General features: G+C 45.8%; 1 protein-coding gene across 1 annotated transcript; it reads right to left on the minus strand.

Annotated features, from left to right (window-relative positions):
* Positions 1-540: 540 nt before the first annotated feature.
* On the minus strand, positions 541-12,813 carry TMEM51 (transmembrane protein 51). The gene is made up of 3 exons (XM_089536943.1): positions 12,731-12,813; positions 3,119-3,593; positions 541-2,134 (listed from the first exon to the last, which is right to left on the minus strand). The coding sequence occupies exons 2-3, from the start codon at positions 3,460-3,462 to the stop codon at positions 1,723-1,725; spliced, it is 756 nt and encodes a 251-aa protein (XP_089393069.1). The 5' UTR covers positions 3,463-3,593; positions 12,731-12,813; the 3' UTR covers positions 541-1,722.
* Positions 12,814-16,553: the final 3,740 nt, after the last annotated feature.

The following is a 16,553-nucleotide window of genomic DNA, read 5'->3' on the forward strand; positions in this document are numbered from 1 at the left end:
ACCCAGAAATAGCAGCCAGATATTGGATGATGGCAGTCTCCATGGGATTGTAAAAAAAATCCTTCCCTTATCTCCTATAGTGTTTTATTTCTCCAGGGATGGATGGATGGATGGATGGATGGATGGATGGATGGAGGGAGGGAATGATGGATGGATGGAAGGAGAGAGGGAGGGAGGGAGGGAGGGAGGGAATGATGGATGGATGGAAGGAGAGAGGGAGGGAGGGAATGATGGATGGATGGAAGGAGAGAGGGAGGGAGGGAATGATGGATGGATGGATGGAAGGATGGATGGAAGGATGGAGGGAGGGGGGGGAGGGAATGATGGATGGTTGGATGGATGGATGGATGGATGGATGGAGGGAGGGAGGGAGGGAGGGAATGATGGATGGATGGAAGGATGGATGGAAGGAGGGAGGGAAGGAATGATGGATGGATGGAAGGATGGAGGGAGGGAGGGAAGGTGGGAGGGAATGATGGATGGATGGATGGATGGAAGGAGGGAGGGAGGGAGGGAGGGAATGATGGATGGATGGATGGATGGATGGATGGAAGGAGGGAGGGAGGGAGGGAATGATGAATGGATGGAAGGATGGATGGAAGGAGGGAGGGAGGGAGGGAGGGAGGGAATGATGGATGGAAGGAAGGAGGGAGGGAGGGAGGGAATGATGGATGGATGGAAGGATGGATGGATGGATGGAAGGAGGGAGGGAGGGAAGGAGGGAGGGAAGGAGGGAGGGAATGATGGATGGATGGATGGATGGATGGATGGAAGGAGGGAGGGAGGGAGGGAGGGAAGGAAGGAAGGAAGGAAGGATGGATGGATGGATAAGGCATGTGTGCATCTTCTCCATTGTAGAAAAAGAAAGAGTCTTTGCTTCCACCTTTTCCGAGGAAAAGACATTTTCCAAAAAACGAAATGGTCACTGTGAGAAAAACAGGACGATGCGGAAAAACCAAAATCCAAAGAGTGGGAAATAAGCCATCGCTTAGAAAAATGCAAACATAAGGACTCCAGTTTTGACAGCTATCAAACACATCCTTGCGTTTATCTGGATTTTTATTATCCCCACATTTGGAAGGACTTCTTCTGGGCTGAGTCCACACTGGAAGCGACAGATCTGGGTTTTACTACAGATGAGGATTTACACAATCGTAGGGGAGTTCGAATCCTCTCCATACGGGGATTTATCAAAATAATATTCCGTTGAGATGCTTGTCTCATGAGGGTCTCGCCGACGGTTCTCCACGCATGGTTTGGGATCCAGTTTCCACACGTCCCAAAGAAAAATAAGGATTTCATGCTTCTTGTTCTTTTTCAAAAGGTCCAGAAGCATTCAGCATAAAAATTATGCTTTAATGTCATGGTCCAGACATTGACCGATACAACTTTGGTCCCCTTCGGATGATTGCCAAAATGAAAGCTGCATCTGCACTGCAGAATTAAAGCACTTAGACATTACATTCACAATCACATTTCCATCCTATAAAATCCTGGGATGTGTAGTTTGGTGAGGCACCAACACTCTTTGGCAGAGAAAGCTTGCAAAACGACAAACCCAAGGATCCTATGCCATTGAGCCACTGCACTGCCAAAGCGCCACCAGAACGGCACTGACACTGCAATGCAGATGCAACCTCTATCTAGTCCACCCCAGCTCTTTTTAAAGGCGAAAACCTTGACTCTTCCGAAGTATCGAATCATGTTTTAGAGACCGTTGCATTAAGATCCTCCTTGTCTTTCGGAGGGTTTGCTGGAAATTTCGTCATACTGCGGAGGGGGAGTCAGAGGCTCAATGGTGATCCGGCCAGAACCGTTTCCCTCGGGAAGGTTCACTCGGAGATCTTTCAGGTGGAGCTTTTCAGACTTGATCCTCCGGACCTTCAAGGGCTTAAGTCTTTTGCCCAGGCGGGAGCTGTGCCGGCTGGGTTGGCGCTCCAGATGCCTGTCGGCCTCCGTTTGGGGTCTGGTTGGGGTGCTTTCGTCGATCCCCGTCAGAGATTCGTACGAGGGAAGAGACATGTTGATTGGCTCGCCTCTGTCCGCACCGCTCTGCCCGGGATAGTTGGTGTTCACCACTTCTTCGTAACTCGGGACGTAATACCGCGAGAGGGTCTCCTCGTCTTCTTCTTGACTAAAAGGGGGGGAAATTGGAAAAATCAGTTCCTTGGCCCCTTTGCATTTCATTGTCACAGCTTTGAAAATGACTTTTTACCTAGAGCGTTAACTCGCTGCAATGTTGGAGCCAAGGATGGGAATATTGCGGTTCTCCAGAGGTTGATGGATTGCAGCTCCCAGCATTCCTGACCCTTGGCTAGGATTGCTGGGAGCTTTATTCCAACACCAACGCGAAAAAGCGGAATATAAATAAATACTATTATTATTATTGTTATTATTATTAATATCTGCAAGCTGGCATCATTCCCACCCTTGTTTTTAGTTATAACTCATTGCCTTGCTCACTGGGTTGCCTGTCAGGTTTTTGTTCCTTTAATATATATATATATATATATATATATATATATATTGATTGATTGATTGATTGATTGATTTCATAGAATTATCAACCTGTACAGAGTCTCAAGGTGGCTTGCAAAATATCAATACCAATAGGATAAAAGCAAAAACACATGTATATCAGTACAATACTACATATTTATTTGTCACGCGCCGGCTATCTTTCTGCCAGCGTGTGAAAACTTTTCTGTTACAAATTTAGGAATTCACCCCAGTGGGATTTGAGCAATATGATATTCTGTGGGTTTTTACACTCTATATTTGAATTGATTTTTAAATGAACACACACACACACACACACACATATATATATAGTATATGTGTATCAATTCTGGATTACTTCTCGATGCATCAGAGGAAGTAGACTAAGTCTAGAAAAGCTGATGCTACAACTACTTTTGCATGGATAGTTTCAGAGGTGCGACAGGATCTCTTTGCAAACTGATATTCCAGTTTGCTTTTTAATATTCAAAAGTTTGCAATGTATATTGAATGCATTTTGTTTGGCCAATAAAGGTGTATCGCTGTTTTGTGGATTTTGGATGTTAGTGCACTTTGATACTCCAGACGAACATGGCTAGGTCTATGCATTCCTTCTCACCTGTCTTCCTGCGGCTGATGCTCAATCGACGTTTGATGCCGTATCCTAGAAATGTCTATGTCTTGCCTTTGCTTCCTTCTGTCCCGGATGCTCAGGCAAACAGAAAACAGCAAGAGCAATATCCCAGCGCCGACCAAAACGTAAGCCACCGAAACAGTCTTGTTCTTATGCAAAGTCCCTCCGTCGGGATCAGTCTTACTGCTGTTTCCAACCGAGTGGGGCTTTGTACTTAGGCCAAACCCCGGGACCAAGTTCCACACAGCCATGATGATGCCAAGGACCAGCATCCCCAGCCCTATGGCTGTCAAGGCATAGTGGGATCCGTTCGACCTGGAATGGGCCATCTTCTCCGATGACGATCCGCAGGATCCAATGCAAGAGAACCACTTAGACCATACCTCTCATAAACGAAGGATAGAGTCCGAGTTTAGTGCCATGTAGGGCTCCTCCCGATTCGCGGAGCGTAAAATAAGATCTGGAGAAAGAAGACGGGAGAAAAACAATTACAATCACATTACTGCAAGTAAAAAGGACCAAAAAAGAACCCCCATATTCCCATTATTATTGATAAGATATTTTCTAAGGAGTTTATCACACTGCGGCTGATCTTGGCATTCAACAGAGATTACCATTACTTTATTGAATGTGAACACGTACTCATATGTATATATTTAATTATTTCCATAGAATGCATGCCATAAGCAGGTTTATTTTATGCTGAGGATAAAGGGGGGGGGGAAGGACGAGAGCGAAACCGGGACATTTTCAAAGCAAAAGGAAAAGTGGGAATGTTAGTCGATCAAACGCAACTCTCTCTGCCAATCGAGGACATTTGCAGGGTAGCGATGTGGGACCTTGGGTTCATTTCAAAAAAGTAAATAAAGTTTAAAGACTTTCTATGGGATCTTGGTCTCCTTGCAAACAAGTAAATAAGCTTTAAATGCTTTCTGTAAAAATCCATTCAACACAAGCAGCCATCAGAGCTATAAAAACCTTTCCAAAATGGAATATTTGTTTTTCTCACCTTGGAAATCTTGGCTAAACCCTAAAACCTGCCAAGCTTATTTTTTGTAAAGCACTCTGTACACAGAAGGGGCTCTGAAAATAACAATTGTATTGTTTCAAAGGGGACCAAATGGGGAGGAAATGTCAATGCCAGGATATTTTGACACCTGTCTGTCCATTGTTGTCGTTGCCTGTTGTTGTCCAACCATCTTGAGTCCCAAACTGGGAAATGGCACGTTATCTAGACACCAGGGTTCAAATCCCAGCTTGGCCGTGAAACCCACTGGGTCACACTCTCTCAGCCTCAGAGGAACAGAGGAACGGTGACTCTGGAGACCAGGGTTTGAATCCCTGCTCAGCCGTGGAAAACCACCTTAGGCAAGCCCCACTCTCTCAGCCTTGGAGGAAGACAAAGGCAAACCTCCTCTGAACCAATCTTTCCAAGAAAACCCCCTGATAGGTTTTGTCTTAGGGTCGCCGTAAGTCAGAAATGCTTTGAAGGTACTCAACAACAAAGAAGAAAGCAACTGTACCAAAGGGTTTTCCTGGAAACATTTGTTCAGAAGGGGTTTGCCTCTGTCTTCCTCCAAGGCCAAGAGAGTGGGATTTGCTAAAGGAGGTCTTCCACGGCCGAGCAGGGATTCGAACCCTGGTCTCCAGAGTCACCGTCTGACACTCAAATTGTGACACATCAAGCAAAAATTCAACGGCTGGCAAGTGGTGAGGATCCTCCCTAGATTACAAACTTGCTCTTTTCGGAGAACATCTACCCAAAACAGTCCTCCACCAACAAATCTCGCCTGGATCAAACTTTCGTTTGCTAATCCACTCCAATCTTTTTGGTGATCCCTGGCCACACCTCGCCTTCCTGCCCCGCAGGAGTTTTTCGAACTCACCTCATCACCTTTCACCGCCTCCTTCCATCCATCCGTCTGTGAATGATTTACCCCATGAATGCCAAGCCATCCGATAAGCCACCCTCTCCAGATCGGTCATGTTCATTGAGCCAGGCCCTTCCTCGATGCTGCAAAATCCAAAAGGAACCGGGTGCCGTGCCAGCAAGGCCTTTTCTTCCCATTTACGGTTGGTTAAGATAAGTTGGCATTTGCAGGAATAGGAGCTGAAACTGCCCCAGGTTTGCACAACCTCTGACTAATCCAGAGACCAGTAGCACACCTGACAATGCGCACATGCTCAGCTCCTTCAGTTGTTTTCTTCTTTCTTTCTTTCTTTCTTTCTTTCTTTCTTTCTTTCTTTCTCCAGGAGAGTGTAACTCCCAGAAAAATGATTGATTTACTATCTCTACTTAAAACCTGGTAAAGCCACTGGGTCCAGATTCCATATCTGTGCCTTCAAGTCGCCTGTCGATTTACAGTGACCTCATGAATTTCCGAGGGTTTCTTAGGCAAGGAATACATAAAGGTGATTTTGCTAGTTCTTTCCTCTGAAATATATATATCCTCCAGCACCCGGTCTTCGTTGGCAGTCCCCCATCCAAGCGCTATCCAGGGCAGACTCTCTTTAGCTTCCAACATCAGACAGGATCTGGCACCTTGAAGGTATTTCAATACGTGTCTTTGTTCCTTCAAGCCACCTGTCGACGTATGGCGACCCACAAATTTCATAGGGTTTCCTTAGGCAAGGGATCCTCAGAGACGGTTTTTCGCCAGTTCTTTCTTCAGAAATACAGCCTACAGACCCTGGTCTTTGTTAGAGGTCTCACATCCAAGCGCTATCCAGGGAAGACTCTCTTTAGCTTTCAAGACCAGGCAGGATCTGGTGCCTTGAAGGTATTTAAATATTTGTTCCTTCAAGTCGCTTGTCAATTTATGGCGATCCTATGAATTCCACAGGGTTTTCTTAAGCAAGGAATCATGAAATGTGGTTGTGCCAGTTCCTTCCTCCGAAATATAGCCTACAGCACGCGGTATTCATTGGTGGTCTCCCATCCAAGTAATAACCAGGGCTGATCCTGGTTAACGTCCAATATTTGATGGGAATCTGGTGCCTTTTGGGGTACACTATTGATGCCTTCCCTAGATTCCAGGATGTTCAGCTGCTGACTTGCTCAAAGGTGAAAGGAAAGTCGGAAGCTGCACAATAAGTATTATAGGAAACCAAGGACTTGAAATTGCAGGGGGTCCGGAGGTCTTTCGTTCACAGGGTCTTCCTAAGTCGGAGTCGGTTTGATGCAAGTTAACAACAGCAACCAATCCATAGCTACGCCATAACAATAGCAGATAAAGTCCTATCAAAGTGATATAACCAAGTAATGGGGAAACAGCTTGCAATGGAGATTCTCTTGGTCAATGCTAAGATTGGCAATCAGGACCCAGTGCCAAAGCTGCAATCCCATTAAGCTAAGTGCACATGACTTACTTCCCACACTTATGCCGACGCATCTAATGCAAGCCATCTTTTTCTCTACCATCTCGACTGACTTTAATTGGACAAAGTGGCACATTCATCACGTCCGGCTAAAAGCCATTTTTCAGAAAGCGTGCATGGATTTTAATGGCGGCCATTTGGCTCAGTGTCTTCTCGCTTGGCAATCTGGCACAAAAGCCTTAGGAGGAGCCTTGGTCTGCGCTTGCAATGGATACGTCTCTGAGATAAGTCTCTGGAAGCTCAGCCCACATTGCGGGGAAGCTCTGGTTGCAGCCCTTGTCGCAAAGCTTCCCGAAAACATGTATGGAAAAGAAAAAAACAGTCCTTCTTAATGGAAAACTCAATTTTCCCAAGCTCTGAGAAGGAACTGCAATGCATAAGTCTCCGAGATAAGTCCAAGAAACATTGCAACTCTGAGATACATTGCAACGCTGACAAACATTGCAACTCCCTCTAATGCTAAGTGCCAACAGGAGAGGAGCAAAAAGCAAAAGACATGAGACATCTGAAAGAGAGATCATCATGTCTGTGATAGTATGGAAAGTGGACGACTTTCTCAGTTTTGGCAAGGAGGCACATGTGAACATGCTGTCAATCCTTGCATTGACATGGGACAAATTAGATGCTCCCTGGGTCCCTTCCAAAAGAACCGCCAAAGAACTAGAAAGAGTGTTTTTTTGTGTGTTGGCCTTGCTTCATCGCAATTGAAATCGGAACTGGCTTCAAATGGGAACGACGGTCATATAACCCTGATCAGCCATTCGCTGTAAATCATAGCAGGAACGCAGGCAAAGAAGGAAGCAAGACCTAAGCTCACCGCAGGAAATTACGGCATGTTCCCAGGGAAGAAACAAATGAAGAAAGAATGGAAGGAGGAAGTATTTGAACCCAAGAGACCGGAAAGGCTGCACACAGTTTTCAGTGACAGTCTGCCGTCATGTTTCCAGTGCCCTCTCCAGATGTCTTGGATCACAACATCCATCGTCCTCAGCCGGTTTCTCCCAATATGAGTCTGCCTGGGCACTGAGATACCTGGAGAAGAGTTTTGCGGATACTGTGGATTGCTAAAAAAGGAGAAATAAATAGCCAGCAGGAGAAGAGCAAGACCACAATGAAGGTGGATGGATGCCATGCTTGCCCTGACTTTGCAAGACCTGAGTTAGAGACTTGGAATTCTCTCATTCATACACTTGCAATAAGTCAAAGTTTGATGGTGGTTAACAACAACTACTACTATCCATAAATGCACCGAACAAACATACCTTTTCTTTCCTGCAGACACACAAGCGCACAAAATCCCAATCCCCCAAATGCATTTCAGTGCATCCGACCCACGCTCTCCAAACCATTTGTTTCAAAACGTAATTGGGAACTCTGCGGAGAGTGGAGACAGCTAAGGTTAACCGCAAAGAAATGCTCCAACTTTTCTCCTACGAGTGAGAAGAAAACTTTCTTCTACATTGTTTTCAACCACCGAAGGCTTTTAAAGCCCACACTGAGCCTCAGAAAAACAGATGGACTGACTGATAGGTAATTCAGATCTGCCAAAGAGTGGGAGGATATGTAGGCTCCCTTTGTCTTGAGAAACCTGTTGGCGCAAATCAAAGCGCCCAAGATAATACTCGGAAACTACTCCAGAAAGCATAGCCTCTAATATCTCACCCATGAAAACTGAAATACATATGGTCAAGCAATACTTGTGTGTCCAAGATGGCAAAGGTTATTAATGAGGAAAAACACACAAGCAAGGAGAGGTTTGCAGCAGTTTGCTTTTGCCGGAGCCTCCTGGGAAGCGCAAGGTTTCATCCCTTCTTCTTCTCCATCTTCTTCTTCTCCTCTATCTTTGGCATTTTGAACTCAGTTTGCAGCAATTGAAGTAAGCTGAGGACCGAAAGAGAAAGTGGGAGGAGGAGAAACCGGGACATTTTTTAAAAAGATGCCAAAGTGGGACGGCAGAGGATTAACCGGGATTGTCCCTGGCAAATCGGAACAATTAGGCAGTAAGCAAACGTTTCCAGACATTGCACGTTCGAACCCCGATCTTCATATTCGTAGTCCTATTTTGTCTCCATACAAATGGACATACATTTGGACAAAGCATAACCAATAACCATCTGCATATTTTTGGGCCCCTGAATGCAGCCATTTGGATGCAGGGGACAATGTTTTCTCTGCAGGGAACAATACTTCTGTGCACAAATATGATGCGAAAAATGCAGTTTTCAACACGAAACAACCATGCATACATTTTGTATCGAATAGGTCCTGCTTCTTCTCAATCCAGGTTTCCTGGTCAGGGTTTCTCAACATATTTTCCAGATCATTTTATGACTACTTTACATTGCTCTCTCCATCCCGAACCACATGAAGGCACACAAAATACGTTGCGGTTACCTAACTGCACCCACCCCAATAAATGTGATGCAACATAAAGATAAAAGGCAAAATGATGGGATGAGTGTGCAGCTAAATATGAAGTAGCTGGATTCACCTCCTGCAAAAGCCAAAAGCAAAATTAGGGAAGGACGTACATATATATATATATATATATATATATATGTGGGCGGGTGGTTTGCTTGTGTTGGTACAAACATGGCTGGAGGGAGTAAAATATATAAAAAATGCAGTTTTTGCAACCTCGTATCTATTCATTTCATAACTGCCCTGACTGACTTTGCCCTCTTTTTAATAATTGTTTTTAATAACTGTCCAATAATTTAATTGCATTATATGGTAGAGAGGAGGGTTTGAGATCTAATGAAACATTGTTGTATTATTGTATGGTATTGGATATTTTTAGTGGATGCCGCTTTGGTCGCTGGAGAAGCGGCATATAAACAAATACATTTTATTATTATGCGGCCACAAAAGCAACCCTGAACTGCAAATCCCAGGACTCTGCACAGCTTACACTTTAAATAGCCAAGCATACAATAATGTTTCCTTATATCCCAAACCCTCCCTTCTACAATAACATACAATTAAATTATTGGAGTTCCCAGGATAGATCCACAAAAAGGCAAAAGTGTGCCTTACGCCTTGCAACACAAGACTGAAACAGGTTGCAAGACTCAGCCCTCGAACCCCTCCTTTGCAAGGCCCAAGGAATGTGTGCAAGGGTGCATTGCTTTTCCTGCTGAATTAAAAGCACTTTCCCATTTCCTCCCCTTTTTGCAAAAGGGTTCGTGACTGCGGCAGTGGGAGCGAAAAGGCGAGCGACAAAAACAAACCAAGGAGAGGTTCCTCTGTCTCAAAGGACGGCGACAGACCAACTGGTTTTTCTACTTGGAAGGTGGGGAAAAACCCAACATGAATGCATTTTTGTGTTGTTGCTGTTTTTAAAGGGGATCTTGCAAATAGCTACTGAAGCAATTTCTCCGATTGCTTCCATTAGCAAGGCTGGGACAAGCCAACCGTTCCCAGGTCATGTTGGTTCAATTGCTCACGAATGGGCCTGACTTATCACTCGACACACCTTCCTACGATTTATGACAACATACAGTCACAATCCACTTTGTAATCCGCGATTCCCAGCAAGCATTTTTGTCCTCGACATCCCAAGTACCTTTGCGTTGGGTAACTGCATCATTGGGTAAGGGGCCATTCACTCCCCGGTAGGTCACCTTGCAAAAGTTAAGGGGTTTTGGAATCTAAAAAGGTCATAGGATCATCGAAACAGAAGAGATTCCCCCAGTCCAACACCATTGTGCCATGCAGGAAGACACTGTCCAAGCACTCCCAAGAAATGGCCATCTGACATCTTCTTGAACACCTCCAAAGAAGGAGATGCCCCCACTTTTTGAGAGGAGCATCTTCCACTGTCAAACAGTTCTTGGCATTAAAGAGATTATTAAAGTGCATTAAAAGCATTTGGCAAATAAAGCGTAAATGGCGAGCAGCTGCGCACATGATTATCACACGCAAGTGATATTGGGAATGCATTGACGCTGACATCCTGAAAGTAAAAAGATGCACGTCAATGCCTCTTTGCAACCACTCTAATGGCGGCTTTTGTGTGACGTCTTGCAAAATCGTTTCGCGTAATTGATATACACAGGATAAACCCCCGATCTCTTTGGTGTGATAAGCGCCAATATCTTCAATTTGAATCCATTTCGATCCAGAAACATATCTAATGGTGGTAACAGCCCCGAAGCCGTAAGAGCGACCAACGGAACACAACCGAAAAGGCAAATATCATCCGCATTTGCCGCCAAACGTCTTCCAAATCCACCAAAGAGGCTGAAATCCAGTCTTGTTGTTGCTGCGTGCCTCCGTTTTGGGATTATGGTGACTGTAAGGAGAACCTATTGTGGGGTTTTCTTGGCAAGTTGCTTCAGAGGGGGCTAGTTGCCACTGCCATCCTTTGAGGCTGAGAGAGTGTGACTTGCCCAGGGTCGCCCAGTGAGTTTCCATACCCGAGCCAGGATTCGAATCCTGGTCTCCAGAGTCGCTCAAACCGCTCTGCCATGCTGGCTCCTTAAATCCAATCTTCGGCTGCAGAGTTAATGCAGTTCGACGCTGCTTTAAACTGCCAGGGCTTGGTTGTGGCATCCTGGGATCTGTAGTTTTCTAAGCTATCGGGGCTTCTCTAGAGCAAAGTCCAAGTCAAGATGAACAGGAGCAGAATAGTTAAAGAAGGGAAGTCAGAGAGAGAGAGGGAGGAAAAATTTCCCTGCCGGAAGTGCAAAAAAGCAAAGTTGGCCTTTTGCCTAGACACACAACACACAGAAATACGGAACTGCGGCCTGAAACGAAAATAAGCCTTGGATCACTTTGGGGAGGGTTCCCTTCCGAGGACACACAACGTTTAGTGATTTCACTGTATTTATTCCAAGGATCTATAGCCCACCTTTCTCCCAGATAAGACCAGCGACACTGAATCCTTGGTTGAAAAGGGAGTCGACAAATGGGCAAATCCCATTTAGACAGAGTTATTTTAATTTGCTGCCTGCTACATTTTATTGTTGGACCATGAAGATGTGTTGATATGCATTCTGCTTCATTATTGTTTTAATTGTCTGTATGTACAGCGCTGTGTACATTTACAGTGCTTTTATAAATAAAGCTTAATCATCATCATCATCATCATCATAAGCGGAGTAGACATTTCGGATCTGAAGCCCAGAAAGAAAACAGCTGGGCCAAGCTGGAATGCAAACCTTTCAGACCCAAAAGCATCCAACAACAATCCACTGATTCATTTAGTGAATTTATATTCCGCTTTTCTCCCCGATGGGATTCCAAAGCGGCTCATAAAGTGCGCGGAAACAAAAAGTCGGACGCCGGAATACAAACTTTTTAAAAACCAAAGCCTCCGACAACAATCCCTGGATTTATTTAGTGCATTTCTAGACCACTTTCCTCCCCAATGTGATTCCGAAGTGGCTTCCAAAGTTAAAGCGAAACAGCTGAAACAAGGTGGAATAGAAACCAACTGAGTGCATTTCTAAACCGCTTTCCTTCTCAATGCAATTCCAAAGCAGCTTATAAAGTTAAAGCAAAACATCGGAAACAAACTGGAATACAATCTTTTAAAAACCAAAGCCTCCAACAACAGCAATCCCTTGGTTTATTTAGTGGATTTATGGACCCCTTTCCTTCTTTATATGATTCCAAAGTGGCTTCCAAAGTTAAAAGGATCTGAAACACACTGGAAACTTTTGTTTCAAACCAACATCCAGCAACAAAAGCAAGAATCCCCTGCAAAACTCTGCCTCGCCCAGGAAACCTTTTGTCTCTTGGATCAGGGATCTGGAGAGCAAAGGATCCCAGGATCCCCCACTCTAAGGGATCTAAGAGATCCCTCCCTGGATCTCCCTTGCCTTCCTTCCAAGTCCGATCCCTCCTTTAAAAACGAAGGAGGGATCAACCTGGAGTATCTTGGACCCGCGCGTCCTGGCGCACGTCTGGAGGGGAATCCCAGTTAGACACGTGTCTCTGAGCCCTGCTGGGACCCAGGGAATCGGGGGTCCTGCTTCTCTCCAGGGTCCCCCCAAAGGGTCCAAGTCCAGATTTGGGGTGACAAGGCTGGATTGTGGGGAAACAAAGGGGTTCTCAGGGTGCCACCTCTCCAAAAATTGGTGCCAGTGGAAACGCGTTTGGAGAGAGAAAGAAAAAAAAACATACAAAGGGAATGGATCTTTCCCAGTTTGGCAATCCGGAGTGACTCCAGATTGGGGTCCAGGATCGGAAGTAGGGTGCAAAGAAGAGACTCACCTGGGTGCTTGGCGTGGGCAGCTTTGCCCAGGAGCCCAGGCATGGTCCTGGCTGGCACTGAGGTGCGCAATGCTGGCACTTGAGGCTTCCTCTCCTCTCTGCTTCTGCCTGGCTTTGGAGCAGGAAAGTGGCAGCAGGGCTGGGCCAAGGGAAAGCAGGCAAGAAAGCCACCTCCCTGGTCCTAGAGCCTCCCGACCCAGAGGGCCTGCCTTGGAACTCTAGCTCCCAGCATCCTGCCACCCAGGCACCCTGGGAAATGCCCAGCCTTGGCAACTTGGCTTGGAGACCATGGTGCCTTCCTGCATTCTCCAGCCAGAGCAATGCCAAGGCTGGGGGAAGCTGGCTTTGGGATGACAACTCCCAGCACCCCCCAGCCAGAGATTGAGAAAGATCCCTTCTGGATGGCAACGCCCAGAATCCCCCAACCAGCTTATTTCCAGGGCTGGGAAAGTCTTCTTTTGGATGATACCCTCCAGCATCCCCCCAGTCAAGCAATTCTAAGGCTAAGGAAGTGGACTTTGGGATGACAACTCCCACCATCCCCCATCCAGGGCAATTCCAAGCTTGGGGGAGTTGGCTTTTGGATGACAACTCCCAGCATCCCCCAGCCAACTCAGTTCCAGGGCTGGGAAAGTTTAATTTTGGTTGAGACTTCCCAGCATTTCGCAGCCAGGCCAATTCTAAGGCTGGGCAAGTTGGCTTATGGACGACAACCCCCAGCATCCCCAAGCCAGGGCAATGCCATGATTGAGAAAGTTCCCTTTTGGATGACAACTCCAGGGCTGGGAAAGCTTTCTCTTGGGCAATACTATCCAGCATCCCCCCCAGTCAGACAATTCTAGGGCTAAGGGAGGCTAAGGCTTTGGGATGACAACTCCCAGCATCCCCCAACCAGGGAAAAGCCACACTTAAGACAGTTCCTTTTTGGATGACAACTCCCAACTTGATTCAGTGCAACCTGCTTTCCTACTTTTTTGCAGCGACTGAAGAAATCTGAAGACAAAGGAGGGGAAAGAGAGAAACCGGGACATTCGAAAAGCAGTTGAAGAAGTGGGACAGCAGAGGAGGAGGAGGAGGAGGCCAAAAGGTTTGGAGCGCATGCACTTGCAAGGCCAGCCTTGGAGGACCTTCTTTGCATGTGGATGATTCTAGGACCAGTCCCTCTGTTTTTCCTCCTTCTCTAAACTTGTTATTTTAATTTGGAGATGCCAGGAATGGAACTCGCAGCCTTGAGGGTGCAAAGGGCGTGCTTTCCCAGCAACACCCCAGGCAGGTTCATCCTCCTTGGAGTAGAGTCATTGGTCCAACTCAGGGATTGGCTTTGCATTGAGCAACTGGAGAGATGACTACCTTTTGCTGCCCATGGGACATTCCTGACCCACATGTACATACAACCTCCGGTGACAGTGCCATGCCTTGGCCTTGATGTCTTGTGACCTTCCAGGCGCCGTCAAGTGGCCTTCCAGGTGCCATGTGGCCTTCCAGATGTTGCAGAAACAACATGGGGTTTTCCTGGCATGATTTGTGTGTGCATAGTTTGAGCATTGGACTGTGACTCTGGAGACCAGGGTTCAATTCCCAGCTCAGCTGTGGAAAGCCATTGGGGGACCCTGGGCAAGGCACACGCTCTCAGCCTCAGGGGAAGAAGGCCATGGCGAACCATCCATCCATGCCATGGAGATTTATCTATCTAGATATGCCATGGACTATCCATCCATCATCTATCTATCTACTTATCTATCTATCATCTATCTATCTATCTATCTATCTATCTATCTATCTATCTATCCATGTATGCCATGGAAATGTATCTATCTAGATATGCCATGGACTCTCTCTCTAAATATGTCATGGACTGACTGACTGACTGACCATCTATCTATCTATCTATCTATCTATCTATCTATCTATCTATCTATCTATCATCTATCTATCTATCTATCTATCTATCTATCTATCTATCTACCTACCTACCTACCTACCTACCTACCTATCTCTCATGGATATTTATCTATCTAGATATGCCATGGACTATCTATCACCTATCTATCTATCTATCTATCTATCTATCTATCTATCTATCTATCTGAGACCAAAATGAATTGACCTTTTAATTTAGGGAGATCATTTCTGGGGGTAAACCAAACCTTTTTGCCATTTTTAGTGGTCCTAACAAAGGCAATTGTCCAACAGTGGCTTCTGGATTTACTCTAGAGTAACGTGGCTACCAATGTATATCACGTTGCAAGTTGATCTAGGAGTCCTGCTTTGAATGAAAGGATGGGGTGGTGGAGTTGTGGGTTTTGCAGGCTCTGAGTGCGGAGAGGTCACAGTGATTCAGAAGTGCTTCTAAGAAGCCGGTCATATGCGCAGGTCATGTGTGTAGCGGCTGACTCAAGATTTTGACAAGGCCAAAGGTTTGTGGTCGACTGGAGGAAGGGGGAGAGAGAGACACACAACAGCCAAGACACAATCTGATGCCTTATGAGTTCTGTTTTCTGAAAACCTCAATGGTCCTCTGATTGTTGTTGGGTGCCTTCAAGTCATGTCCAACTTATGGCCACTCTAAGGCGAACCTATCCCGGGGTCTTCTTGACAAGATTTGTTCAGAGGAGGTTTGCCATTGCCATCCTCTGAGGCTGAGAGAGTGTGACCTACCCAATGTACCCAGTGGGTTTCATGGCCGAGCCAGGAATTGAACCCTGGTCTCCAGAGTCCAATGTTCAACACCATGTTGGATCTCCTACTGTATCCCAAATCCAATGTGGAATTGCAATGGCAATTCAGATGTCCTTGGACTGCAAGCCCCAGCAACCCTAGTCTATCAGTATAGCCAGAATGCACAACCCAGTGTCCAACGCCATAGGTAATGCATGCACAACTCTGTCTGTGCATCTTCGGATGGAATAAAGATGTTCGGCAACGGACAAAAATGTCTCGCCATGTCTAGAGGGGAAATTACGTATTTGTTGTTAAGGATCAGCTGGCGTTCAAAGTCTTGCAACTTAGTGTGAAGAAACAAGACTGGAAGGAAATGCAATTGGAGGAACTTGCCGAGATCAAAATGGAGAAACAACCCCATTCCCAGGGATAAGGAATCAGTAACAAATGAGGAATGAGTTACAAATAAGGAATGAGTTACAAATAAGTTACAAATGAGGAATGGGTTACAAATAAGGAACAAGTAACAAATGAGGAATGAGTTACAAATAACTCATTCCTTGTCCCCTGGGAATGGGGCAGTTTCTCCATTTTGATCTCGGTGAGTTTCTCCAGCTACTAGTTGTGGCATAGCGGTTTGAGCATTGGGCGACAACTCTCGAGACCCAGATTTGAATCCCTGTTCAGCCATGGAAAAACCCACTGGGCAACCTTGGACAAGTCACACTCTCTCAGCTTCAGAGGAAGGCAAGGCAAACCCCTCTCTCAGCAAACCTTGCCAATAAAATTTAGGGTCGCTGTGAGTCAAAACCGACTTGAAGACGCACAACAACAACAAAGTTGCAGCAATTGAAATAAGCTGAGGACTGAGGAGGAAAACGGGAGAAGGAGAGAGAAACCGGGACATTTTAAAAAGTGGGATTGCATAGGAATAGTTGGGGCTGTCATCTCCTCTCTTCCCTGCTTCACAAAACAGGAAACCAGGGAACAAATGCCTCCAGATAATTAGCCCCTTCCATTTTTAAATTAGCACCTAAGTTTTAATTAGCACTGCCTCCAGCCCCAAATGCTCCAGAAGTGTGTCTTTCGGCCCGTGTCTCACTCTTATGGCAGCGGGAACAAGCCAAACCGGGACAAAACCATCATTAAAAAGAAAGCCGCA

Source organism: Sceloporus occidentalis, unplaced genomic scaffold (genome assembly GCF_023333645.1).
Source record: "Sceloporus occidentalis isolate IW3139 unplaced genomic scaffold, rSceOcc1.0.p SCAF_8, whole genome shotgun sequence".
NCBI lineage: Eukaryota > Metazoa > Chordata > Lepidosauria > Squamata > Phrynosomatidae > Sceloporus > Sceloporus occidentalis.

Bases quoted from the DNA above. Each gene is read 5' to 3' on its own strand.
- TMEM51 (XM_089536943.1), bottom strand. From the start codon at position 3,462: ATGGCCCATTCCAGGTCGAACGGATCCCACTATGCCTTGACAGCCATA. The intron at 2,135-3,118 runs GTGAGAAGGAAT...CCCCCCTTTTAG, and splicing joins CATCAGCCGCAGGAAGACAG to TCAAGAAGAAGACGAGGAGA.